Source organism: Nansenia antarctica, assembly GCF_963989245.1.
Source record: "Nansenia antarctica genome assembly, chromosome: 3".
Lineage (NCBI taxonomy): Eukaryota > Metazoa > Chordata > Actinopteri > Argentiniformes > Microstomatidae > Nansenia > Nansenia antarctica.
This window is the reverse complement of record NC_137688.1, coordinates 44,857,547-44,884,098: the sequence shown is the minus strand read 5'-3', so window position 1 is coordinate 44,884,098 and position 26,552 is coordinate 44,857,547. Positions and strand designations below refer to the sequence as shown.

General features: G+C 43.8%; 2 protein-coding genes across 2 annotated transcripts; both read right to left on the bottom strand.

The window, feature by feature from the left end:
• Positions 1 to 1,134: 1,134 nt before the first annotated feature.
• LOC308153523 (dicarboxylate carrier UCP2-like) lies at positions 1,135 to 3,171 on the bottom strand (the record flags this gene model as incomplete). The annotated part of the gene is made up of 6 exons (XM_080526691.1): positions 1,135 to 1,249; positions 1,483 to 1,663; positions 1,868 to 1,969; positions 2,092 to 2,295; positions 2,643 to 2,850; positions 3,046 to 3,171. 6 exons carry the CDS (start codon positions 3,169 to 3,171, stop codon positions 1,135 to 1,137), a joined length of 936 nt encoding a protein of 311 aa, XP_080382817.1.
• Positions 3,172 to 4,544: 1,373 nt separating this feature from the next.
• On the bottom strand, positions 4,545 to 26,355 carry c2cd3 (C2 domain containing 3 centriole elongation regulator; the record flags this gene model as incomplete). The annotated part of the gene is made up of 33 exons (XM_080527300.1): positions 4,545 to 4,925; positions 7,719 to 7,827; positions 8,064 to 8,913; positions 9,919 to 10,112; positions 10,448 to 10,591; positions 10,815 to 10,948; positions 12,994 to 13,199; positions 13,406 to 13,470; positions 13,646 to 13,784; positions 13,935 to 14,315; positions 14,586 to 15,206; positions 15,443 to 15,523; positions 15,845 to 16,119; positions 16,260 to 16,395; positions 16,670 to 16,842; positions 17,042 to 17,225; positions 17,383 to 17,566; positions 17,951 to 18,194; positions 19,035 to 19,186; positions 21,054 to 21,542; positions 21,786 to 21,917; positions 22,147 to 22,265; positions 22,376 to 22,479; positions 22,773 to 22,958; positions 23,151 to 23,278; positions 23,399 to 23,546; positions 23,765 to 23,917; positions 24,027 to 24,159; positions 24,353 to 24,495; positions 24,666 to 24,877; positions 25,097 to 25,254; positions 25,599 to 25,868; positions 26,307 to 26,355. The coding sequence occupies 33 exons, from the start codon at positions 26,353 to 26,355 to the stop codon at positions 4,794 to 4,796; spliced, it is 6,828 nt and encodes a 2,275-aa protein (XP_080383426.1). The 3' UTR covers positions 4,545 to 4,793.
• Between the last annotated feature and the right edge of the window lie 197 nt (positions 26,356 to 26,552).

The following is a 26,552-nucleotide window of genomic DNA, read 5'->3' as shown; positions in this document are numbered from 1 at the left end:
AATGTGAATTAAGTTTGACTTGCTTTGCTCCTTCCTAATTTGTTTACGATTAGTAATAGATGTGGCAACATCAAGTTCTAATGAGAACAGCTTAAAATAGTTATCACTTTCAGTCTTGCATACAGTGAATCTTCATAAACTATTTATATTTCCTTCACAGAACTTCTATGTGTATGGGGATTAAGGGGTATCTATGTCATCATCCAGTGGAAGTAGGTATGGAGTGACACTAAAGGTTGTGTAAGAATTGGGCAACTTTGCTCAACCTACTTCTGAGAACATTCCATAACTAACAAACACATCCCATAACACCAAGCAGGAAAAGGACAAGCATTTTGAAATTCAATAATTGTATTCAGCTACAGAATCCTTTTTTCTCCCTCAAATGGCAGGACTCTTTCAAATTCTCCTATTTAGACAGAATTGTCTTGCACTGTACTTGGTCCAAAACGACAGCTACACTGTCTCTCACCAAATGTCATGTTTCATAGGAATTAAAAAGTACTAGAAAATACTAGAAGATCATTCACCACTTTCAATATTAATATGAATAAATACATATTAAACAGTCACATAGACAAATTCATAATAGCATCTCAATTCCTGGCAGCTCATAGTTATCTGGCAGTGTTCTAACATTAAAAAGACGTTTTGTGTTTTACATTCATAAATAAGTGTTCACATTTCATACACATTCAAACATATTCTTGACTGTCGTAGAAACAGAATATCCTTGGCTATAGCCAAGTATGTGCATACACAGTACTTCTTGTAAACGCAAGCTAGATACATGGTCTAGTTAGTGTATCATCAGCAAGACATACATTCCTAAATATATAGGAAAAAAAGTTGAACCCTTGATCTGTCTAGTAAGACTTCATGGAGACACTTAGAGTAGAGGTAACATCCTTGCAGTGGGAGAACATCCTTCACAGAGGTCATAACTGTATGGTTCTTCAGACGGTGTTGCGTTCTGCCCATAAGGCAGTTATAGCTTTAAACATCCAAGACATCTTTTTGAAGCATTGCTGGCACAATGGAAAGTGCAAACCCTGAAAATCTGGCATTCAACAAAACGCTCTTCGTCACGGGTACATTTGTGACGAGACATCTACACAGTCAGGCTGAGTGAGGCTATATTGGAGACTCCCAGGAGTGCTGAGCTCTCATCACTCCTCGCTTGATCTGCTCATATGACACAAACATCACAATGTTCCACGAGCCCAGGCGAAGGAACGACGGCATGAACCTAAACGAGGGGAAATAAAAGTATTTTTTTATCAAGAAAACGAAAGTAGAACTGAAGTACTGTGTATCCTTGAGCATTCGCAATACGACTCAAGCACAACATTTTACTATTAAAATAATTAAAAGAAAAGTAAAAAGAAAACAAAGTAAAAAGAAAAAAAAAGTCAATAATCTGTTTAACTCTGTCAACTCGTCTGTTGATTTAGAGATGTGGAATGTCACACTATTAAATACCCCTTGTAGAAGGCTTTTGGTCCCTCCTTAGTCAGCATGGTAAGAGCACATTTACTAGCACTGCTGTACTGTCCAGGTGAGGAGTTCATGAAGCGGGTCTTCACCACATCCACTGGAGAGGCCACCACCGTGGTGCAGAAACCAGCTCCGAAGGCGGCAGTGAAATGGCACGGCAGGTTATCTGGAAAACACAAACATCTGCATTACCTTAAAGATACACTTTTAAATGACCTTTGTAATATAACATTGCTGTACTCTGTGATATCATGAATTACACTGAATTCAATACAATCCTATGTATCCCTTCAGGGGTAAAGCATTGACAGATCACCAATATCATCATCACTGCGTCATCATCATCATCAATATTATCATCACTACTTACCGGTCATCAGGTCATACTTCAGGATAAGTTCCTTGATGAGGTCATAGGTGACCAGCTCTGAGCAGTTCACTATGGCATTCCGAGTTATGTTTGGCATGCAACCTGAGAGAGAGAGTTTGTTGAATGCATCTGTGATGAAATAATCCTGTATGCATCATGTTGAAATAAAAGCTCAATCCAATCACAATATCTATTGTCTTTTTTTTTTGTGCACACTACTGTACCTTTCCAGAGCCCCTTGACTCCCTCATTCCTGGCTATGGTTCTGTATGCATCCAGAGTGCCGTTATATCTCCTTACTGCATCCCCATCGACAGGTCTGACCTGGGCTTGGAACCGCACTTTCACCACGTCTGTGGGCTGAGCGAAGACGACTGCCATCGCCCCGGTCGTACTACCTGCCAACAGACGACTCACGAGGCCAGCATCTATGTGAGAGGATACAATCATAATAAAACACAGAGCCACACAAGATGTTCTACTTACACTAATTCACTATTCGAAAAGGGCCATCAACTTGTCCCTGTAGGAGAACCATTAAAGAACCCTTGTTGGTTTCATTGTAGAACCTTTTCCACAGAGAGGATTGTACATGCCACCAAGAAAGGTTCTACAAAATATTCTCCTACAGGGACAAGATTGTGATTTTGAGGCAATGACATGACAGAGTAAAAATGTATACAGTATACTCACTCTCACTCTCACACTCACACTCACACTCACACTCACACTCACACTCTCACAATACAACATTAAGGGGTGTTTCAGGACGTACTCTCTGACCCCCTGGTGTAGAACTGCTTCATGGAGTCATATAGGCCGATGCGGACAGAGGCGAAGCTCATCTGTCTCTGGAGTCCGGCCACCAGGCCGTTGTAGAGGCTCCTCACCCCCTCCGTCTTCACCATGGTGTTGATGGTGCCAAACACACCTTTGTACCTCACCACCTTGCTCCCCTCTAAGGACATTGATTCACCTTGGATCTAAAACAAACAAGTGTTGTTAACTTCTCTTTGTGTTGACAGAAACCCTGCAGTGTATAAATGGTCTTTGTTAGACAATTATATCAAGCCTTTATAGCAATTATTGTTGTGTAAGGCAGCCAAGGGGACACAGTTCCTTTAACATTGTGATTACAAACTCCTACTGAGACAAAACTGCATGTGTGAACCCCTCACCTGAAGCCTGACTTTAGCAGTGTCTAGGGGGAAGGTGATCAGGTCAGCAACACATGCTGCAGTTCCAGCCCCAAAAAACTTGACAGCTGCTGTAGGAGCCAAGTCAGAAGGCTTTACTCCAACCATGATGGTACAGAATGTTTCCCAAAAAAGAGGGCAGGTCTTGGACGTACAGCAGATAAACTGTAGTTCAGCTCTGTCTGTCCCTAAAGAGAATAATAATAGTTTAATCAGAATGAACAAACATAGCATAAAAAAGATGGCTCCAATTAATATTAATTTATTCTCTCATAAATAAATCACACTCACCCAAACAGAAGCAAGTGATTCAAGTTTCAGGTAATGAAAAGTTCTTCCCTTGGAAATAAGATTCTCTTGTTTTGACATGTGCCACAAAAGTGATCCACAACAGCGTACTGCACGTGAAATATAGAACATAAACTAAGCATGCGGTAACAACAATAACATTAGCAGAACGCTACGTCATAACATGATACACTAGTATTAGAGTTTGTATCCAAATGAAATCAGATTTCGTTTCAACACAACCAGCAAATGACACATTATGAATGAAGTGAACGTCATGATACATTGTATAATAATACAATATCTAAAAATAGCAAACGGTCAAAAGTAGAATTTGAAAATAACCTACAATAAGATACGAACACGATTATTATTCTGTTACCTGATTGAAATATGTATTGTAATCCATATAATCAAATGCAAAATTGAATCTTCTAAGGTGCACCGGCTCCTGAGCGTTGAAAGTGGTTACGGTCAGATGACTTTTATAACCAACCTCCTGTTCCGAGTCACACATACTTCCATGCAAGTCGACCTGAGAAGTACGTGGAACTGAAGCGCATGTGACATTATACGCGTCGTACTTTTAGTGTTTACAAGTTTAATGTTGTTCGATCATTTCAGTGCTGTACATAGCACACATGTGAAATGGCCAGATCATTCTTCATTAATATCTTGTTGGATAATATATTCCTCCAGACAAAACGTCCAGATGCAAAAACTAGTCAATTAAGTAGTTTAAATCACAATTTCTCCTCATTGATCGTTGAAAAAAAGAAGCTTTAAACGAGAGGATGCATGCAACCAGTTGAATATACTGTATGTTCGTACAGAGATTATACAAGTTTTTTCATAAAACAAAGGCATATCTAATATAGGAAAATTCCAATCACTTATTATCCTTATTGGCCTACTCTGGCCAACCCTTGGAAAACATGTTACACATGTTGTCCTAAATGCATCTATTGTATTTCGTCAGGGTGCAGCAGGGTGGTGAAATAGCATAGACATTGTACTGTAGATCTTACATTATTTAATGGTAAAATGCTATATCCTCCACTCATCCAGTCAATAGCCTACTTATCTCTGAGGAGGAATGACAGCATTGTGCTACAACCTAAACAAAAAGTTTAGACAGTTTTGGAAAAAGCAGGTCACTGTTTATACAATTTCCTACAGTATTTGACACTGATTTTCACAACATTGGCAGATGTCTTAATAATTACAGACTAATATGGTCATCATTTAAATAACTCATAAAACTTTTATTTATCAAAAAATATTTGAAATGTGCATATTATAAACATAATTACCATTACACATGAGCTATTGCAATATTATACAAGCCTTATGCAATTAACATCTGATCATTCATAAACAGACAAGACAACATTATGTACAGCATGACATACATTAACATCAAATAGCTATCAGAGAAAGTGCTAATGTTCCTCGTTAAAATGAGATGCAAATATCTTTGCTATTCTCTTGGTCGCTTCCTTCTTCATGGACGATGGTGGTATGCTGGGCCTCGGTCGAGCTCGCCGATAAGGAATCTCATGCTTGACAGAACTCTGTTTCGGAAGAGAAAAACATATATCCCTATTTAGCACTGAGAACTAAGAATAGCTCAGTTTTCAGGATTGCACAAATAAAAATCGGAAACTGTAGGCCTATTTAAACTAAGGTGAAAATAATAGAGATTCCTTTTAAAACACTGACCACTGGAAGATCAAACACATGCCAATGGAAATGCACAGATGTCTGCCACATAAAACTATAACACTCATATTTACACTTAAAACAAATAAATTCAACAAAATAAACAAAAATAAGCTGAAATGTTTGTCTACATGACTCATGTCTCTATACCACACTTTGGTCAATATGTGATCAATCACACTGAGCTCTGAAAAGGTGAGTCAGATGTTTGTGTATAGCTAACTAAAGAGATTAGCCTGGAGAATGACCAGGCCTAGCTAGCTGGAACCAGTTTCCTTGACAAGGAGCCCAATGCGTGATAAACAACTGCATCTCCCCACTGTTGGGAATTTGTATTAAAATAACTAGAAGTGATAAATCATGTACTATGTGCTCATTTAAATAATATGTGAATGCGGTCAGTTGAGAACAATAGGAAGGTCACGCAAAGCCAAAAGAGAGGTTCTGTTTTTGAGCGACAAGAAGAAATACAAGCTCCTGACTAAAAGAACGTTTTATGATTCAAACTGCCTGTAAATTACTTATTTGTACCTATGTGCTAACAACCATTTTACACCTGCTGTTATAATATTCTATTTTTCTGTACTTTCATAACTAATGATTAATGATAAGTCTATTCTTCTAACTTGTAAATCGAATCCTAATATTACTGTGTAACTTCAATAAGTTGTGTTTTCACAAGACATTCTGATAACAAGACATTCTGATAAGGACACTGACACAATGCTCTGCTCATACAAAGTACGATATCACCATGGGAACGAGACGCTAGCAGGACACTCAAGCTGATAACATACATACACTCTCGCACCCACACAGGAGAAGAATTGAAGGCCAATGCTAACGAGAAGACTTTCTGCAGCTGCAACGGATTTGTGCTGACACTTGGAAAACTACCAGATAGAGGGGGGGGGGGGCATCACCCAGCCCAAAATGTTTAATGAATTGTATAAAGGACTATGTGCGGAGGTGAGAGGGACTCTTGTTTTAGTGGAGCCACTGCAGTTAACTTGTTGACGGCTAGCTGAGATAGGCCTGCAGAGGTGAAACTAGAAAAGACTCTTTTCCATGGAAATGAACTATTATTGCTTGCTGATGTGCTTGAATAAATATTATCTTAATGAACAGTTCAGTAGTGGTGCCTAATATTTGATTGGATCATATCATCTTAAGAAGTGATATCAAGAACGTCTCGTTGAGATTAAACGAACTCGCTTGTAAGTGACGACTCAATTAAATCGATACTGGAGAAGTTGATCGCCTTACACCACCCCTTATTTGAAACTGGATACAGGTATGCCAGTCGGTCTGACGCAGGAATACCTCCCCATCTCCACACTCTGTACAACTGAATGACGAGGCAGGGGGGTAATCCATCAACGTCGCTAAAGGAAAATCCAGGCTTATTTTGATAAATCCTGCAAGATTTATTTTTTAAAATCCAGCCTCATTTAGATAAATCTCACGAGACCTATCAAAAATAAGACTGGATTTTCCTTTAGCAACGCTGATGGAATACCCCCCAGGTTCCTTGTTGGTTGTTATTATTATTTTTCGAAAAACAACTCCATGACACTTAGCTATCCAGTGGCATATTGGCAAAAGTAAAAAAACGAATTTATTGATAATGTGGCTGTCCCAAATGGAAATGACAAAGACAATAAAATCTGATTAATAGAAAATAATAGGCCTGCATCTACCAGAGATACAAGCTGGGTAAGTCACTCCTTAGTGAGAAGCCAACACATTGAGAAGTACATGTGTTGGTTAGGAAAAGGGTTCTAGTTTCACAGTGGAACATACCTTCAGGTTATTTTCTCCCTTCTCAACAGCAATTCAAACCATGTGAGTCAATCTTAGGACACTAGGTTAAAGGGTTAAAGTTCCTTTCACAGTCAAAACACCTAAGACCTTTAGTTACACAACAGGTAGGTTATGTACTGTAAGGCAGAGCCATATACAGCATGGGTCATTGGGTCACACTCTGATGTAAGTAATTAGAATACTAGAATGAGAATTATAACTCTGTGGGTGATGGACCTAATAGGCCTGCATTGACTCAACAAAACAACAAGCCTCCAGCCAAGCTGTAAGTGAAATGGTACATAGAACATCCTGGCCTACTAATAAGATGTCCTCTTTTAGCATTGCCCTGGACCTGGCTTGGACCACAGCTGAAATTCAACAGCAATGTCACCTTATTAGTCAGCACTCTGCATGCTTAACTTTAGTGCCTGATAAACAGAATGAGTCAATATAATAAACAATATTACTTGCAAAGAGATGGAAAGAGTTTTATTCTCTAATGGTTCAAATTAAGTCTAAGAATTCTGTTATACCCTCTACATTGATGTGTGTTACATTTACAGTTACTTTTCTGGCATTTAGCAGACGCTTTTATCCAAAGCGACTTACAACAAATACATTTGACTAAGTAAGCGAATCATCTATCCACCAGTTATAGCAGGAAAAAAGTCATCTATGGTCAGACCTGGCAGTCGTCGTGCTAGAAGTAGGAAGTTTTATTTTTTTGTGACAGTCTCAGTTCCAACTGTTCATACTTCCATAAACCTTCTAGCCTGTCAAACTACCCCAGAAGCAGGAGCGAGAAGGGAGACTGAGGCGGTGAGAGGAGTGGTACTCACAGGCTGAGAGGAGGCAAGGGAGAAGACAGGTGCTATTCGTATGGCTCTCATGGAGGCCTCCAGGTGGTGAGATGGGAGGAAGAAATTGGGGATCTCCACCGGGTCAGAGCTGGACACAGACAGTTATGGAAGATGGGAGAATCAAGCCTACAAGGTACTACTTATGCATAGATAAATGAAGTATATATATTATACATAAAATGAATATTTGTACCATATGACCACTGGATTGATTTGATCACAAAGTCATACGAGTACTGCATCAATGAGAACTTGTTTTGGCGAACCAGGTGAGAAAAAACTGGGAAAGGCAAAAGAACACCGCCACAGACAATGAAAGGATACAGTTCGCCATGTGACGACCCAGGAGGAGTCTCATCTTCTGAATGAGTAGCTCTGTCCACAGGATCCGTCTCTTCGGTCCACAATGAGGGCTCTTCTTCACACAGTCGAGCAGTGGTGGGCTCCTGTCTTGGTGCCTCCTGGTCGGGATCTTGGAGCGTCCTCTCACAGTCTTCCTCTGAGTCTTCCTCCGAGTCCATCCCTGATCCAGAGTGGTCAGAGTGAGCATGTTCTTCACCCTCTATGGCGCTGCCATGAGGTTCACCAGAGCTCCAATGCTGCAGGGTGTCAGTTGGTGTGCTAGCCCCCTTCTCCCCCTCCCCCTCCCCCTCCCCCAGGGTCAGGCTGGGGTGATGGGAGACACAGTCTCGGGTAGGCTGCTCCTCTGGTGCCTCCAGACTCTCCAGTGAGCCCAGGTCAGGGTCTGACAATAAGCTAGTCCAGGGACTAGTTCTGTCAGTTAAACACGTGACCTCGTTTAGAGGCCTGGGCTCAACCACTGTCTCCTCGTAATCTTCGTCATCATCCTCCTCCTCCTCCTCTTCTTCTTCATCCTCATCAACATCATCCTCTTTGCGACGTCTTCCTACTTCATCCTCAGACACAGGGTCCTCTTCGTTGTCCATCTCTTTTCCCCCCGGGGAATCTGTGTGTACCTCAGACATCCTTGGTATGGGTGAGGGGAGAGGAGACACAGTCACCTGGGGGGAGTTGGATACTTTGTGGGAACATGAAAAACTCTCAGGGGGTATTCCAGAATCCCTGAGAAGACGGTGGTCATCTGCAATGGAGGGAGATGTTGAGCTGCTCTGGGGGTTTGAAGATATTGTCTCCATGTGATGTTGTTGTCGACCTGGGGAGAGGGGATAGGGATGGGTTGGGTTGCATACTGTAAAATAATGTGATAACAATGTGTTCTGTGAAGTTTACTGTATCAGAAGTAAGTAGCCTTGAGAACTGAGGGTTCTCGAGCCTAATGGCCCATAGGGCAGGATCCTATCGCCTGTTTCCGTAGCGTGAGACAGCTTGATGTACAAGTACACCTCCTGGACATGACGCTGGTATGTCGCAGGGTCTTACCCCCAATCCAACCCTTAATGCTGAGTGCCAAGCAGGGAGGCATCAGGTACCATTTTTATAGTCTTTGGTATGACTCAGCAAGGGATTGAACTCACAACCTCCCAATCACAGGGAAGACACTCTAACCGCAAGGCCACTGAGCTGTATCAGAACAAACCTCTACCCCTATTCAGAAAACAAAACAACTCTCCACAATATGAAAGCCTATAAAGTCTGCCAGAAAAGAACATGGCTTAAAGGGGAATAATAGCAAATGGGGGAAATGTGTTCATGTGCCTTAACCCCTCTGACTGAGGGGAGCGTGCACACCTCTCTCAGGGAGGGTTAGGGCTCTCAGGGAGTTACAGCGAAAACAAGAGCAACATCACAGAGTTACACTCCACCCCTTTCACTGCAGCAATAGATAGACCTTTGTATAATACAGCAAATCTCTAAAAAAAAAAAAGGTTTAAAAAAATGGTCGGTCACAGCAAATAGATTATGTTTGGGAAGCCCAATCTATTCTGAGATATGACATGCATTTTATGGGATAATATTGAGTAGTGGGTTCACAATTGTATCTTTTCTGAGCACCCCAGAAATCTCTCTCTCGAAAAGCAGCATACAACCATTGGTTGAAAGGTTAACAGATCAGGGACTAATAATAATAATGACAATGATGAATAAAACTAAGAATAATGATTTTGAAAAAACTACTTGAACTCTTCTGGTCTTAAATGGATCACTATCGCACTTCACAGTGAGTTTGGAATTGAGCAGTGAGAGCAGCTACACCCACCACCGATGAGGTTGTTGACCTCCCCGACCAGCCTGTGTGACTTGAGGAGGAGCTGAGCTGAGGAGTCTGTGTCTGAGTCCTTGTGCTCGTCCAGTCTGGAACGCCGGCCTTGCTCACTCAGAGGCGGGAAAGTGGGAGTGGACAGCTTACGGCTGAAGTACCTCTGGATGTCGTCCAACTCACTAAGGTTTTTCCTGGGAAAAAAAAGACACAAACCATTCACATTCCTGACTGAAAACAAGATTTAATTGTGGCATCAGGTGGTGTGGTGATGAGTGTGCATATGGCTGCGTGTCGATATAGGTTAGAATCGGGCTCACTAGCTTTCTGATACTGATCTCCTTCTCACTATCTCAGTACTAAAGAAATGTGACAAAAATATAACACTCATGACAACACTGATGCAGAGTGTGTGTACAGTATGTTTGGTCTCGATTTTAACATTATAACAACACAATCTTGCCCCTACTGCACTAAGATTGAGTGTCAGTTGTACTGGTGATTTGTTGTACTGATGTCCTGATAGTACCTGAGAGCTGAGAACAGAATTGAGCTGGAGGCGTCACCCCCCGCCACTGCACTGGTGGGTCGGACGGCTCCCCCCTCCTGCAGACTTTGGTGGTACAGCCGGACATTGTCCATGTGTTCATCATGACGGTCACTATCACTGGCCCTGAGAAGGGAAACATGTCACACATTTGATTTCAGTACATCAGGCCACCATTGTACACAATAACTTATTCTCCTACATAACTATAGGTTAAAATTAAAAATTAACAAATACATGAATTAATGAATGAATATATGGCACATTTAATGCAACTGAATGACATTTACGAAAATAAAATAAACAACAAAAAAAACCTTAGAAAACTGATGCCAGAGAGGTGAACTACCTCTCAGCTAGCAGCCCTTCCAGCTGGTCAGGTGAGATGTTGATCTTCTGCTCTGTGTAGCGGCTGATATGAGAGGGGAAGCTACTGTACATGGATGACGTATGATAGCACAGAGGGAGGGCTTGGAATAGAGCCTGCCAATAAAACAAACACTGGTCACAAAACACTGTTCAACACTTTTCAATTCGAAAACAAATTACAACTTTAAAGGAGCTTAATTAGCTTAATTAAGAAGCTTCCATAAAGCCTTTATAAAGCCCATATAGATGCTTTATCATTATATATATATATATATATATATATATATATATATATATATATATATATATCAGTGTTTCCCCTAGGTTTGCTGCCTTGGGGGGGTGGCATGGACCGTGGAATTGGAATTGGCATTGAATTGGAATTGGGGTGGCATGGACCCTGCGACATACCAGCGTCATGTCCAGGGGGTGTACTTGTAAATTAAGCCGCCTCACGCTACGGAAACAGGAGATAGGCTCCTGCCCTATGGGCCATTAGGCTCCAGAACCATCGGTTCTCAAGGCTACTTACTTATGTGGTCTTGACTACCTGTCCACTTTCTCACCTGGTTCTTGCTCTCTCTCTCTCTGGTGTGCTGACTCCATCCTGCTCTCTCTCCTTCTCTCCCTCTCTATCCTCCTCTCTCCCTCTTTTGCTGTCAACCAAAAGGCAAACATAACTACCAGAGTATTTCTAATCTAATAAGAGGCATAAATTGATCCATATCAATTTATAACATAATTATAATTGAATATTGGATTGCTGTGGGCAATCCAGTCAGATAATGTCATTTTGACTTTACTCTCTCACCTGAAAAAAATTCGTATGTCCAACTATAAAAAACTGACATTTCCAATGCTTCAATCCACTGTACATGTACCGTACTGTAAATATGCCATTATGGTATTACCATGAAGCCCAACTCTAGCAGAATAAGAAAGATAGTATATCTACTTTAAGTAAAATAATAAAGTGCCTCCAGTTAGCTCTTTAGCTGGCAAGTGTGCAGCAGACTAGCTCATCTCATCACCTCTGAGCTAGCTAGCTTGCTAGTTCTTTGACACTATTTACACTATGGAACTATAGTCACACACTTTCTAGTCACGATAATAACGACCAATTTTAACCAACTTTCTCTGTCAGAACACTCAGCAATTATATTTGCTAACGTTTCAACTTGCTTACTTGCTTACTTGCAAAAACTCTCGCGTCTCGCGCGCACACTTGCGCAAAATCTTGTATTATTCTCCAGCGCTGGCACAGTGCGAAGTGTGGAGATAGGTCTGGCTATGCGAGACTACTGGGGGACTAATGTTACCAACGAGCCTATGGGCTTGCCACACGCCAGATTCGGGTTGGGTGCGTTTAAAAAACGCAGATATTTTAGCCTGCTTGTTTGGTGTCTCCGTCAGTAATAATTCCTCTTTCTTGGGGGGGCGGGGGGTTCCGTTGGGAGGGCGGCCCGACCCCCCAAGGCAATGGTAGGGGAAACACTGGATATACTATATAATCATTATTATATAATACATATATAATCATTATTATGCAAAAGTCATGCTGCATAAACATAAGTGCCACAAGTCAGGATCTGTAATAACACCCTTCATGTATTATAGTATGAATGATTTATGAAGCATCTACTGTATAGGCTTTACGAAGGGTTTATGAATACATCACTGAACATTGTTACCCCTGACCGGTCTTGCCTCAAGGCGGACAACATAAATGCTTGTGTTCCTGGCACAGAATTATAGGAAGAGGCCTAACAATAGACTGAACAAAGTTCTTATAGTTCACCTATTTTGCTATTAAATAGCATGAGTATAACAGTAGTAAGTATAAAAGTATAATTTCCACTGACTATGGTAGGCTTAGTGTGTCTTTTGTGTTTGTAATTTTCCTTTTTATCAAGCAGCAGCTGCCTGTTGTTACTTTATTTGCGTAGACTACTTATTAAGAAGCTATATTTCTATTCTATGCGCATATGGCTGGCTCTCTTGTTAAATATATGTGCACTTCATGTCATGCCTGATGTTCTTGCATTCTGTGGAATCAATAAATATATTTTCTTAAAAACATTGGATGTGTTCATTAGTTAGTTAAAAGTCCATGACGGTCACAGCCCTACCAACTAAGTGAAATGGGACGGTCTACTCACAGAAGAGTCTTTGGAGACGTCTTTATTCACAGCCTGCCGCTGCCCCCGGAGCTCCTGGACCCCCTTCAGAGGACAGATGGACACTTTGAGCTGGCCCTGGCACTGCCCACTGAAGTCAGTGATGTTGTACCAGCCACACACGGACTGAAACCCTGACAGTAGGGGACACAGGTCCACAGAGGCAAAGCCAATCACACGCTCCATATCTGCAAAGACAAAACACAGGACCCAATCTCACACTCCATATCTACAAAAACAAAGATAACAGGAGATATTCATTTCAATACTTTCAAAGGGAAATTCAGTCACCACCTCGGCTACCATGACACAAAAACACTCATACAATAGCAGACAATAACACAAGCTAGTCTGGACAGTGTCATTGAGTGTGAAATTAAGCACATTACTGTACCTCCTTTATGCCAGACTTTGAACACCAGGGACTGTTGAGGATCCACCAGAAGCTGATTTGACAGCCTGTGATGTTTAAAACAATTATCTTTTTTTAAAATCATATCTAACAACAATCTATGACATTTTCAACACTCTATGAATGGAACTTCACATAGCTACGGTCCGCAATTCAAAATATGACACGGTCAATCTCTCCTTTCTAAACAGATTTTTTGGAGCTGAGCTTTGGGTGGTCTACCTGCACTCCTGCTGGTGGTCCCACACAGGACAGTTACTGTCTGGTATGAGAGCTGTGATGACTGGCTCAGTAGAGTCTGCCGTGACGTAGGACACACAGCAACAGGGCGTCCCACCACTGCGCTCAACCAGGGGACAGCCTGGCACGTGCGCATGCACACACACACACACACACACACACACACACACACACACACACACACACACACAGGTTGGGGTCAATTCAATTTCAATATTCACTCAATTACCCAAAAAAATTAAAACAAAAAGATTGACCACCACCAGCTTACCTTTCAGACTAAGGTGCATGGCTCGATCTACAGCGATGGTCACAGAGAATGTGTTCTCCAGGTTGAACTCAGAGTGCTGCAAATCCCAAAGCTCTGCTGCGCCACTCACAGAGGATTTGGTCTGGTGTCTGCTTTGTGTGTGTGACTGTCTGGACACAGCTGTGGATGAAGGATCTCCCTCCACTTCCTTCTCCTCCTCCTCCTCCTCCTCCTCTCCTGGTGACCGTGCCCCCTGGCTGTCACAGTCGTCTTGGCTCTGGCCGTCTCCCCCAGGTGTGGGCTCTTCACGGAGTGACCTGGGGTCGGAGGTCATGGTGATGTGAACCCTCAGGGCAGCTCCACTCAGGTTGGCGGCGGAGCGTCGGAATAGAGGGTACACTCCTATAGAAACAAAAGACAAGTGATGACCATCCCACAATGCACCGCTGAAAGGGCTGTAATTGGTAGATCAAATACGCCATTGAGCGGACACTTTTATCCATAGCGACTAACAGTACACTGAGCGCATACACTTTCGATCTCGGCAGTGAATCAAACCTACAACCTCATGTCGCCCATGTTTTGCTCGACCAACTGAGCCACAATTACTAGAGTCCAATTACTAGAGTGAGTCATCTTCTGATATTAACGATTCTCATTCCCACTGCGTACCACTGAGAGACAGCTTGTGCCTTGTCTTCCTAGCGAGGGATGACAGGTCCACAAAGGCGGAGCCCACCAGGCGGTCCGTGTCGCGGGGCCGGGGTCTCCTGTCCTTCCCGAAGGCCACCCACACCTGCACCTCTAGTCTTTCCTCCCTCAGGTACCACCTCAGGGGCTGACTGCTCCTCAGCTCCATGGTCCTAGTGCACTGGAAGGCCACGGTGGCCAGGCCCTCCTCCACCTCCTCTACAGAGGGATGTCTGAGCTGGGAGCAGGCGGCCTCTCTGTCGTACAGCTTGTACCTGACGTAGCAGTAGGTGGAGCGCTGGAGCTCATCGTGGCCGGGCAGGAGGAGGCTGTGGACAGGCAGCCACGCTCTGGGCATGGATATGCTCAGTGACAGGGTCCTCGCTGTACTCTCTGCCCACGCCTCTCCCTCCTCCGGTTCCTTATCTTCCACCTCCCCCTGGCCCGCCTCCCAGCCCAGGCCCCGGGCAGCCGTGATGACCCTCTCCCTGTCCGTATGGTGGGCAAAGTTGATGGAGATCTCCAGGCCACCCACTAAGACGTGAGGGCCATGGGAGGATTCCAGGTCCTGAGGTACAGATAGTCCGAACCAGCCACCGATCCCTGGGAATAAGTAGAGGTTGGGGTAAAGACAAAAAAAAACCTTCCCAGCATATTCAATCCTGCATGTATAGGTTTATTTGGGGTATAGTACACAGGCATAAGAGCTGTCAATGTCTAGTATTGATTCTAGGCTTTGCAGTTGAGTCTGCTATTTGTGTCTGAACTTGTGGAGTTAATGAAAGTACATATATTAACAACCAATAATATCAGCACTGGAAGACAATTATGTAGCATACCTGTTCTTTTATGGATGAGATCAGCGAGCGGAATTCTCACAGTGCCCATCAGAGTGTCCTTTGACCTTGGGCTGTCCATCACTACGGTAATAAAAACATACAGGCTTTGAACCGCTTCTCTCAAACAGATAGGAGCCATGCATGACCTGGGACTAAAATATGTATTATAGTGTCCATCTATGTCCATCTATTAGTGTCCATCTATTAGTCCTTTTTAAGTTAAGGGCTTCACACACTACAGGGCCATTGCAAACCACATTGTGCTGGCTCTGATATTTCCTTTTCACATCGTCCTTTCCAGCAGCAAATATGGTGGATGCGTAACCAGGCAAGCACCGTACAGCTCAGCTCAGCTCAGTTCAGTTGGGCTCTGTAGTGTTATGATGGTAGTAGATCCCTCACCTCTACGACTGTCTCTGTTCCAGACAGTGAAGACGGCAGCAGCCTCCTGCAGGGTCTCAGCCAGGCTGTGGCTCTCTCCCCCACCCCCTCCCCTCTGGACCTGCAGCTCACAGGGGAACTCTGTGTGGTGGTCGAACTCTGGGCAGAAGGTCCTGGCTGCCACGCGGGTGCTCCGTCTCTCTCTCTCGGGGAAGAAGGAGAGTTGAGCGGTCACGTACGTGTTCAGCCCCACGTCGGCGTAGTACTGGAACGTCCCATCGTGTTCTGACAGAGCCCTGTGTGTGAGAGGGAGAGAGAAACCACGGAGAGAAATGACAGAGTGAGTGTAAAGGCTGTCAAGGGCATTCACGGCCCGACCTGGATCGACAAGTACAGTAGTATTTGAAATACTTTCAATTAGGAAGGAGGGACTTACCTGGCTGCTGCCTGTAGCCCTGCCGCTCTGTGTACCTGAACTACCAGTGTCACCACCCGGGAGGCAACAGCTCCGCCTCTCACACCCTCAGATCTCAGTGGTCGGTGTTTGTACTCCACATACACATCAAGCAATCCTGAAAGAGAGGATGCATACTATATATAGATCATCTCATATCTGTCACAATGACTGAAAGGTGTCTAGACTTAGTAACACAGGCTTTTTGTTTGTCTTCTGTGAGCCTGGGTTGAAGAGTAGTTGGAAATTATTTCCAGGCTGCCTGCAGTGCCAGATGGGCGGGCTATGAACTTTTAAGACCATCTATTGGTTTCATGACGGCACGCTAACTCGATCAAGCACGGATGATTTCAAAATACTATTTGAACTCAAGTCTGGTCTGAGTGTGTTACCTGAGGGTTGAGGTTGGTGTCCAGCAGGGCTGTCAGCCCTGGGAACCAGAGGGAGGGAGAAGACCTGAGCCTCTGTTGGCTGCTGTCTCTGCATGGTCACCATGGCACACAGCTTGGACAAAGGCAGCACCCCTTTGGCCACCAGCTGATCTCGAACATTTGGGTAATAATACCTGCAAATGTACAACATATTATATATTACACATATTACGTCTGATTTAATGTGTATTTTTCAAGTGTCTGAGAAGAGCCTTAAATATGATGAAAAGTATTTCTATATTGCTGAGTAAAACCTAGAGTTTTTTTTTAAATGGAATGAATGTTTCATATTTCCTGCCCCCTAGTGGTCAGGGGGAGACTCTGCATGCTCACCTGCACCACACTTCAAACTGGATGCCTCCTCCGTTGGCTAGGCCCTGGCTGGAGAAGGAGTTTAGGAGCAGTCTCTGAACTGGAACCCCCAAAGGAGCTAGGAGCACGTGGGTCTCACTGTGCCCCAACACAGGGTCAGGGACACACAGAGTGGTTGCAGTACGGAACTGTTTCAGATTCACGTCTATGGAGAAAGGGGAATTAACACACAACAAAGGGGTCAACCTTGTGTACCTAAGTGTACCAAACGGGTGTACACTTATAGACTGCCACCAAATGAAATAATAACCATCTACATTTTAAATGTATTTTAATTTGACATTTTCAAGTGATTTGCTTACTGCTCTCTATGAAGCTGTGGTCTGGAGTCGGGTCAGGATCCTCTCCCTGAGTTGGGAAGCTGTATTGGACATAACAGTCAGCCTCTCCCCAAACAGTGGACTGCAGTGGTGTCAGCCCCTTCACTCTTTCCACCCTCACCACAAACATGTGCTCTCTCATAGCCTCCTCAGGAGCAGTCTTCACCTGGGGAGGTGGGGAGTAGCAGGAATAAGCTCAGATAAGAACCTCTGGAACTGCATGTTGGATATTGAGCAGTTAAACAATATCTTACAGAAATAAAAAGCCCAATGGTTTTACAGCAAAATTATAATGATATCGCTACCTAAAGGGATATGTCAATCTAAAATGGAGACAGGAAATTGGACCCCATCCACTTCCATTGAAATTATAAATTGCTTGCTGGTGGAAGCCGCAAGTTGCTAAGTAAGCAGGACATAAAAGCGACTTGGTGGATCAGCTGGAGTCAAGGTACGTGGAAACTTACACAAATATGACTTGAGAGTGAACGATCCCTTAAATAAATGTTCTTGAAACCCATTTAAATTGAAACAGATGAATAACAATGACCGTTGTTTCTGCATGTGGTCTGTGATCCAGCAGATGGACTGGTCTTGGAGGATGAGACAGAGAGCCAAGTTCTTCATCCCTCATACGCTGAAGAGCTACGATCTGCCCTGATAGGCCCATGGCTAAAAGGACCCGAAGGTTGCCCTTGCAACTGCCTGAAAACACATCCATGACGGGCATGAAGCTGTCCACCCCTAAAACAGGGTACTGGGCCTGGAGAAGAAGGTGGGCAATCTTGGGGTCTCTGAAAAAAACAAAGACAAACATTTATTTTGGAATAACCACTGTCGTGGAAAGTTGTCTTCTAGGGGTTAATCAGAGCCCCTGTGTGATTGGGGAAAAACTTGTTATGAACAACAGAATGTACAATCGGTTTGTGCCAGAACTGTTAAATTCTTGGAAAACTGGGTGTGAGGGAATGTTTATGTGTTTTCCCAGATTTCCCCTGACGCAGTTGCCTAATCCCTGTTCCAGTCACATCACTTTGTGCCAAGGTCAGTGTGACCTAGGGGGAGGGGGTCTATGTTTAAAAAAACACTGTTTCATCTGAGATGTTCAGATCACCACCATTTTGATATATCTCTAGCACTTGCAACTGCTATTGACTTGATCTCATTGTAATCATATTAATAAAAAGCTTAAAGCTATTGATCCTTTCTCCTGTGCTTCAATATTCAATATCAACTAAGAAGAAACCAAAAACCTCTACACTACTACCATTACCATAAACGATGCATCTATACTTACTAGCGCTGTGCAATGTCTTCCCTGAGTTATAGCAATCTATAATGTACGGTGTACATACTGTACAGACTACCAAGGCGGAGTAGGTTACATTTTCAGTACCATATACCATGGTATACCATATGTTTTGTACCGCAATAAGATACATAGTATCGTGGGTTCTTGCCAATACAAAGCCCTAATACACTACAGAGTTGACAGAGTGTACCACAGTTGTTGAAAGAGGACAAAAACAAAGGACAACATGAACTAAGAATATCAGCGCCAGTGTTCCTCTAGCACTGTGCTGTAGAGTATAGCACCTAAAAAGCAGAGCTCATAGATTTGAAATAATCCTCACCTGAAGGACATGTAGAACTGGTGGAGGGGTAGTTTAACCAGGCCAAGGAGGCGGTCCTGCGCTGACCTCCCTGCCCTCTGCCAAACCTCAATCACCATCACATTGTTCCTCAGCCTCTCCAGCAGTCTGGAGGTGAGGGCCACCGGAGCCACCTGAGGGACAGGCAATAACAATGAAAACGACAATAACAATAACAATGGTGCATTCCTATCAAGGTAGACAACCTACAGCACTTCACTTGACTTTATTCATCCCATGTGGTAGTCAAATACATCACTAAAGTGTATAGGTATTTAACAAAGATAGAAAGCATATGTAGCCCCGCGGTGGTGTAGCGGTCTAAGCACTGGCCACTAGTGCAAGCTGCCCACCGGGGACTGGGATTGAATCCCAGCTCGCCAGATCCGGATATGGCCGGGGCACACACGGGGAGCGGCATATTGGGCGGCCGCTCCCGAGGGCGGTATTCATAGCTTTCATGTGACGTCACAGCATAGTGGAAACGCCCACCTGACGGGCAAAAGGCACTTTTTGCGGGCAAAACCCACGGGCAAAACCCACTTTTTGCGGGTTAATAACTTTGATTTCCCGTGGGTTAGGATAATAATTCCAACGTGTCCGGATAGAGTAGAAGACAGGGAATCCAACACTATTTGAATGGAGTCGATCCTCCACTCCTATCACCGTGGACACAGCAAGGAGCGAATTCCCGGATATAAATATTCCCTCGCCTCGCTGACAGCGGGAGTTGGGAGTTTCGTCCAGCAGCCGGTGAACGCCCGGTTGATCGAGTTTCATATTAAAAGTATATCTTCTCGGGGTGTCAGCGCGGTGGTTAAGGGCTCAAAATGACCGTATACTGATGGTGAATTTAGCAATAATAGTCTTATGTTTGTACCACCTCCATAACCGGTGTTATTCACGGGAAAAGCCGGTCAAGGAGGCACCCTTTGCAGGTCAATAACTTTGATTCTCCGGGGGTTAGGAAAATAATTCCAACGTGTCCGGATAGAGTAGAAGACAGGGAATCCAACACTATTTGAATGGAGTCGATCCTCCACTCCTATCACCGTGGACACAGCAAGGAGCGAATTCCCGGATATAAATATTCCCTCGCCTCGCTGACAGCGGGAGTTGGGAGTTTCGTCCAGCAGCCGGTGAACGCCCGGTTGATCGAGTTTCATATTAAAAGTATATCTTCTCGGGGTGTCAGCTCGGTGGTTAAGGGCTCAAAATGACCGTATACTGATGGTGAATTTAGCAATAATAGACTTATGTTTGTACCACCTCCATAACCGGTGTTATTCACGGGAAAAGCCGGTCAAGGAGGCACCCTTTGCAGGTCAATAACTTTGATTCTCCGGGGGTTAGGAAAATAATTCCAACGTGTCCGGATAGAGTAGAAGACAGGGAATCCAACACTATTTGAATGGTGTCAATCCTCCACTCCTATCACCGTCGTGTATCTTGATAGTTCTTCATGAGTGAGGTGGTCTAAATAGTAGGCAGCCATGTTGAGCGATGTTGCTATGATACTTTTTGCCCGTCAGGTTGGTGGTTGCTAGGGAAGAAACCACGTGACTGAAAGCTATGAATAGGAGTATTTCCAGACAAGGATCCGTCGCACAACACCGCCCCCTGGGTGCCGGAATAACGGTGCTGGGCTCGAGGAGCCAGTCAGCTAGTCTGCCTCCTCTGGGGCTGCCGGCCACGGGGTCGTGCGGCGGATCCTATGCAATAGGCAGGGGATAATTGGATGCTAGGTTGGGTTCAATTGGCTACCAAATTGGGTGAAAAAGGGATAAAATCTGGAAAAAAAAGAAAAAAAGAAAAAGAAAAAAAGAAAAAGAAAAAGAAAAAAAAGAAAGCATATGTAAAAAAAGAAATACAGAAAGATAGTAAACATGGTAAAAACACAGGACACATAACATTATAGCTAACATCCAACAAGCAGATAGAATAGTTGAACACATGAATTCCCCCAAGCTACAACACAATAAGTGCTACACTCCTAGCTACCTGGACAAAGTTGAACGAGGGGTTTGCCTGGCCCCAGCTCATCACCGACCTCGCAGTCTCATCCGACCCAAACAGCTTACAGTTCAGGTACATATTCGGAGACTGCATGGGTTCGCAGTTAAAGTCCTTCCCATCTGGCACTATGAGCAGGGCATGCAGCAGAACCTCATAGTCCTCCTCCATCTGACGCTGCTGAGGTCTGTGTGGGGATGTCTGGACACTGGTGAGAGGTGAGGGACCTGGCAGGGCCACTTGGACAGTCCTAACCCTGTCTCCATCCCTCCTGGAATCTCCACCAGGAACGCTCGAGGTGTCCTCCCTGCCTGCGTCCGTTGGCTTAGCTCTAGCAGTAGTGTGGTCCACCCTGGAGGGACTGGCTGCTCCTTGAGGACCAGCCATGGGTCGAGAGGGTGTTCTGGAACACACAGCGGACCTGGCTGATTTGGTTGAGGAGAAGTCTTTGTTGTCTGCAGCTAATTCAAGGGACACCTGGGAAACAGAGAAAAAGGTTTATCATCGCTGCATTCAGTTTAATAAGAGTATAATATCACTCTTGAATATTGATTATTTTCCTTTCCTTTCTTCCTCTTATTAGGGATGGAACAGCTTCACAGTACACTTGTATATTTCTTTAAAAAAATATATAAAATAAAAAGACAATAAATATATACAATGTATACATAACAAATAAAAATGTAGTGAGTGCTGGGTCTGGGCCGGCCAGTGGCTCACCTTTAGGGGGCCCATGTCCTGGCTCTCTCCGGTCCCCTCCAGACTCTGTACAGGCAGGGTGATGGTCTGACTCAGCTGCTCCCTCCTCAGCAGAGAGCACAGGGGATAGACTGCCTTGCCCATCGGTACAGGCTATAGCACAAAACAGGCCATAATGATGAGTGTTTCCTGGAGTATAATCAATGGATGCATACATTACTCTATATTTGTAGATAGAAAAAAAAATCATTTTTTAAAGTGGTGCAACTGCACCACTTAATAATATCAGCTACTGTACACATACATATTTTGGGCGCATGGTAAAGTAGAAAAAAAGCAGAATACAGCACATTTTTGCGGTGAAATAGAATGGTCTACATACTTTCTTCTGGGAGCTTTTTCTAGAGTAGATGTTAAAAGTGAGGTCTGTCCCCCACCACTGCTCAATAGTTGCCTTGTTGAACTGTACAGGAAACACAGAGCGGTGCTGGAACTTCACCACTGAAGAGCACAGCAGAGATAGACATCTTTAGCATGTAATTCACATTCAGAACCTGTTGGAATAAAACAACTTGTCATCACTCTGACAATGCTCACGTGAAATAGCTTACCTCCTCCTGTGACTTTACTGGAGACCACTCTCATCACCTCGGCTGCCTTGTTGTGATCATGTCTACTGAGAGCTACAGGGAAGAGATACTCCACAAAGTAGGAGCTGAGGAAACATACAAGACATGCAAGTGGATATTAGGGTTCTGTATTATAATAGTACACTCTCAGAATATATAGTTATGCATAGATAATAGTATAAATATAGTTATTTGGCTTGCCCTGTAGAAAGACCCTTCCCACAGAGGGGTTCTACAGTACATGGCACAAAAAGGGTTCTTCTCCTGCAGGGACAACCACAAAATAATCCTTTATCTCTAGGTAAAACCTTTTTCGAAAACAAAAGGTGTGGTGAAAATAGGTTATGATGACTTGAGGAGGTGTCATTATGTTGCCTACCATTTCTTGGTGGAGAGGGGCCGAGGTGGTTTCCCTCTACCAGAGATCTTTCTGGGCGTAGTGGTGGTGCTGTCTGTTGGGACCATCAGAGAGTGAATGACCACTCTGGCCAATCGGATACCCCCCAGGACGGTCAGCTGATCCATACTCAGCCCAAGCGACGGTTGCTTATCTTCTGAATCCAGGCTGAATAATAAGAGTACATTATTGAATCAGATCTGTCTATGTTTTACTGTACTTAGTGTACAGTAAGAAGACAGAGATACAGTAGGCCTACCAGTTGATGGTTCAAAGCCTTAGTAGTTTTGTAGGTAATGCATCTGTGTGGTTACTACCAAATTCATAGTGTCTCGAATTACAGAACAGGGGATAACTGACCCTGCACTTTCCTTGGGACCAGAATCCCTCAGCTGTTCTTCATCCCCAGTATTTTTTTTGTTATGAGCCTTCTTTGGAGACACACCCCCCTCATCCACCATGAGGTCACTTGGACCGCTGTCAGACATCTGAAAGCCAGATCACATCAGGGTTGGGGTCAATTTCAATTTCAATTCAGTCAATTCAGAAAGTGAATTATCCCTTGATAAATGTACTGGTGGAATAGCTTAGGTGCAGACATCACTCACAGGAGCTCTGTAGAACAGGTTCTCCAGGAGGCTCTGGTCGTACTGCGGATCATTGAGGTCGCTGTCTCCACACACACTGTTGTGTCCCGACAGAGACTCTGGAGGAGAGCCCTCTCCGTCCCAGAGAGGGAGTGCAGAGCAGTTCAAACTAAGAAGAAGGAAAATAACACCTTCAAACACAAATACAGGGACTTACATCTTAATGGACCTTATGGTCGGTCAGTCAGTCAGACCTACATAAAAACAGTACACCTACACATTACGTGAGCGCAATACAAAAAACACACAATAAGTATAAACCAATATACTGTATAATAATGGTCACGGTTCTTTTGTTACCCTACATTAAAACGTGGATGAGGTTACCTGCCCAGTAGCAGATCCACAGTCCTATTCTCAATGTCAGCAGCAGCAAAGTCTGGGCTCAGGTAGTCAGGGGCATGATGGGAAGACTGCAGGAGAGCCGAGTCAGCATGCAAAATGTTCTGCAGCAACTTCCCACAGGGAAGCATGGGTAACCTTGAGAAAGAAACAAATAATTATTCACACATGGAGTTCTTATTATACTTATGCATAAACAGACATATGCATTAAGTGGGAGAGGAATTTATCTTAGTTTGATGCTAACATTGATAGTGCTCCAATATTGTCCTTGGGGAGAGGGAGGGGAGTGTCTTTCAGAGCCACTTCAGAGTCCAGGTCAGACTTCATGGCCGAGACCACCATGGCATTTCTAAGCTTACTTCCACGCTCTAAAAGAACTGAGAATGGAGAAGAAGATAGAGCAATTATTTACTAATTATACAATACAGATATTTACATGGAAACTCTACAGTAAACATAAGACCATTACAATATAACCATGTCATAACTGTTTAATCGCCTTCTTAATTGCCCCTGGGGGGATAGATAAAGTTATGATGACTGAAATTAACATTAATGCTGTAGAACAACCTGAGAGGAGGTTGTTGGAGGTCTGGCTGTGATGTGCTTCCTGCCCATGCTGAGATCTACTGGACATTGGCATCTGGTTCTCAACTTCCACTGCACCTCTTCTTTCCGTCTGGGCATTTTGGAAGTACAAATGGTCTTTCCCTCTGAAAAGTATTATCACTTTGATTTATTGTATGACACTCGATCATACTGAATAGATCAGTCATTGAAATTATAATTAAACAGAACACAAACAAACAGCATGCTTTACAGACTGCAAAAAAACAACAAACTCCAAAAGATAAAGTTGGTCTGTGTTGAACTTGTGTCCTACCTGGGCGTATTGGCGGAACTATTCCCTACCGACTCCTTGCCACTGTTGACAGAGAGCGGTCTGGACAGAGACGGCACCACCAGAACGTTCTGTTGGGATGTCTTGGCAGTAGAACCAAGCGCAGACACAGCTGCGTCGATGCTCATATCTGTGGTGGGAACTGAGCTGCTGCTGTCGTAGGTTTCAGTCAGGGCCTCCAGAGCGAGCGACACCTAGAGGTGTAAAAGGTTCATCTATGAATGAATGTGCCAAGTAAGAACACCTGGAATGAATTTCATTCATCAGTTAGTCGTCTCATAATAAAAGAGCGAATACCACCTCAGGGAGTACAATAGTCTGTGTTACCTGAATGAACCACTAATCATCTAGAAGAGTTTAAAGCATAACCCATGGTATACTTCAGATTAACAGCAAATGTGATCGTTTCCTACCTGTAACTCTCCTAGCTTTTCAGATGTTGGAGACACCAGAGTGAAGAATCCACTGATTGAGTGTGACAGAGATAGTCGAGAAATCCCAGCAACCTGAGCACGTGCGATTGGTAAATGGCCTGGCTTGGTCAGAACCTCCAGCACCAGTGAACTCATGTCTGTAGGTCAATGAAAGAAAAATACTTAGGGCTTTACACACTACATGGTGAAACCAAACCGTACTGTGCTGACTCTGATCTTTTCTTTTCATATTGTCCATGCCAGCACTGTTAGACTACAGTACCATCAACTATGGATGCGTAAACACTAGGTCAGCCCAGTAAAGCTTAGCTCAGCTCGGTTCTGCTCAGTAGTGTGTATATAAGGAAATCCAGTACTGTACAATCAGTAAACTGATCCAAGCACTGAAATCATACATATGGAGCTAGCTTACATGATGGTACACTACGCCCTGCCTAACCCAATAATATGAATCTCAATCTCTGTTGAATAGAAAAGTTACCCGTTAGGTAGGATGTGAACTGCTTGGGTCCACAGCGAATGGGAAAGCGAGTTGTAGATTGGACAGTTTTCTGTGCTGTTTGTGATCCGTCTCGTGGTCGAAAATGGGTCCCATCTGATGATTCTCCCCACCAGCGTAGTCTGACCAAAGTCGCCGGGGGAGGCTTAGGGATGGTCCATAAAACTCGACTTACTGTCACTCGTAGGAAGCATCGCAGCTGACCCTCCACAAGAGGAGGGAGGCTTGTGGAGGGGGACACATCACTCGGGACTGCAAAACAACAAAGCCTTATCAGTTGCACATCACAATGGCTGCATTGCATATATAGCCTAAATAAAGTACTATGCATATTAACAGAAGAGACACACTTGGCATACATCATCAGAACGCAGACACAAGGGGATTGGGCACTGACTAACGACCCCAGTGCCACTGGCATACATCAGAATACAGAGACATGGCATGGGCACTCACAGTGCCATCAAATATCTCTATTTGGCTGGCTGAGTATCTAAACAGGAAATTGGTGCTGTTGCACACATCACGAAATAAGCACTCAGACTTTAGCTAAACAAGCAACACGCAAAAGCCATTGACAAGATAAGCTCGTTAGCAAGTAGTCATCTCCATGTCAACACACACTGACACTGCAGCGGCAGGCAGCTTAGCAAGCTAATGCAATGAGATTGACTATAGCTTTGCTTTTACCTTTCCTCCTTTTGCTTCCAACTTGGCTTTTCTGTTTTCTATTCTTCATTTCTTACCGAAAAATATGACATTGAATTAAAATGTAGTGGGAGCAATAGCTAGATAGCTATAACACATTCTGAGATCAAGCTGTCACATCCATGCAAAGTACAGCGCGCAAACTGTCTCTGAGCAACAACGACTGCTAACTTTCGTGTCCCGCCTCCAATCAAAAGACTGCCGCTTGTTGTGCCGTGATGCGTTGTG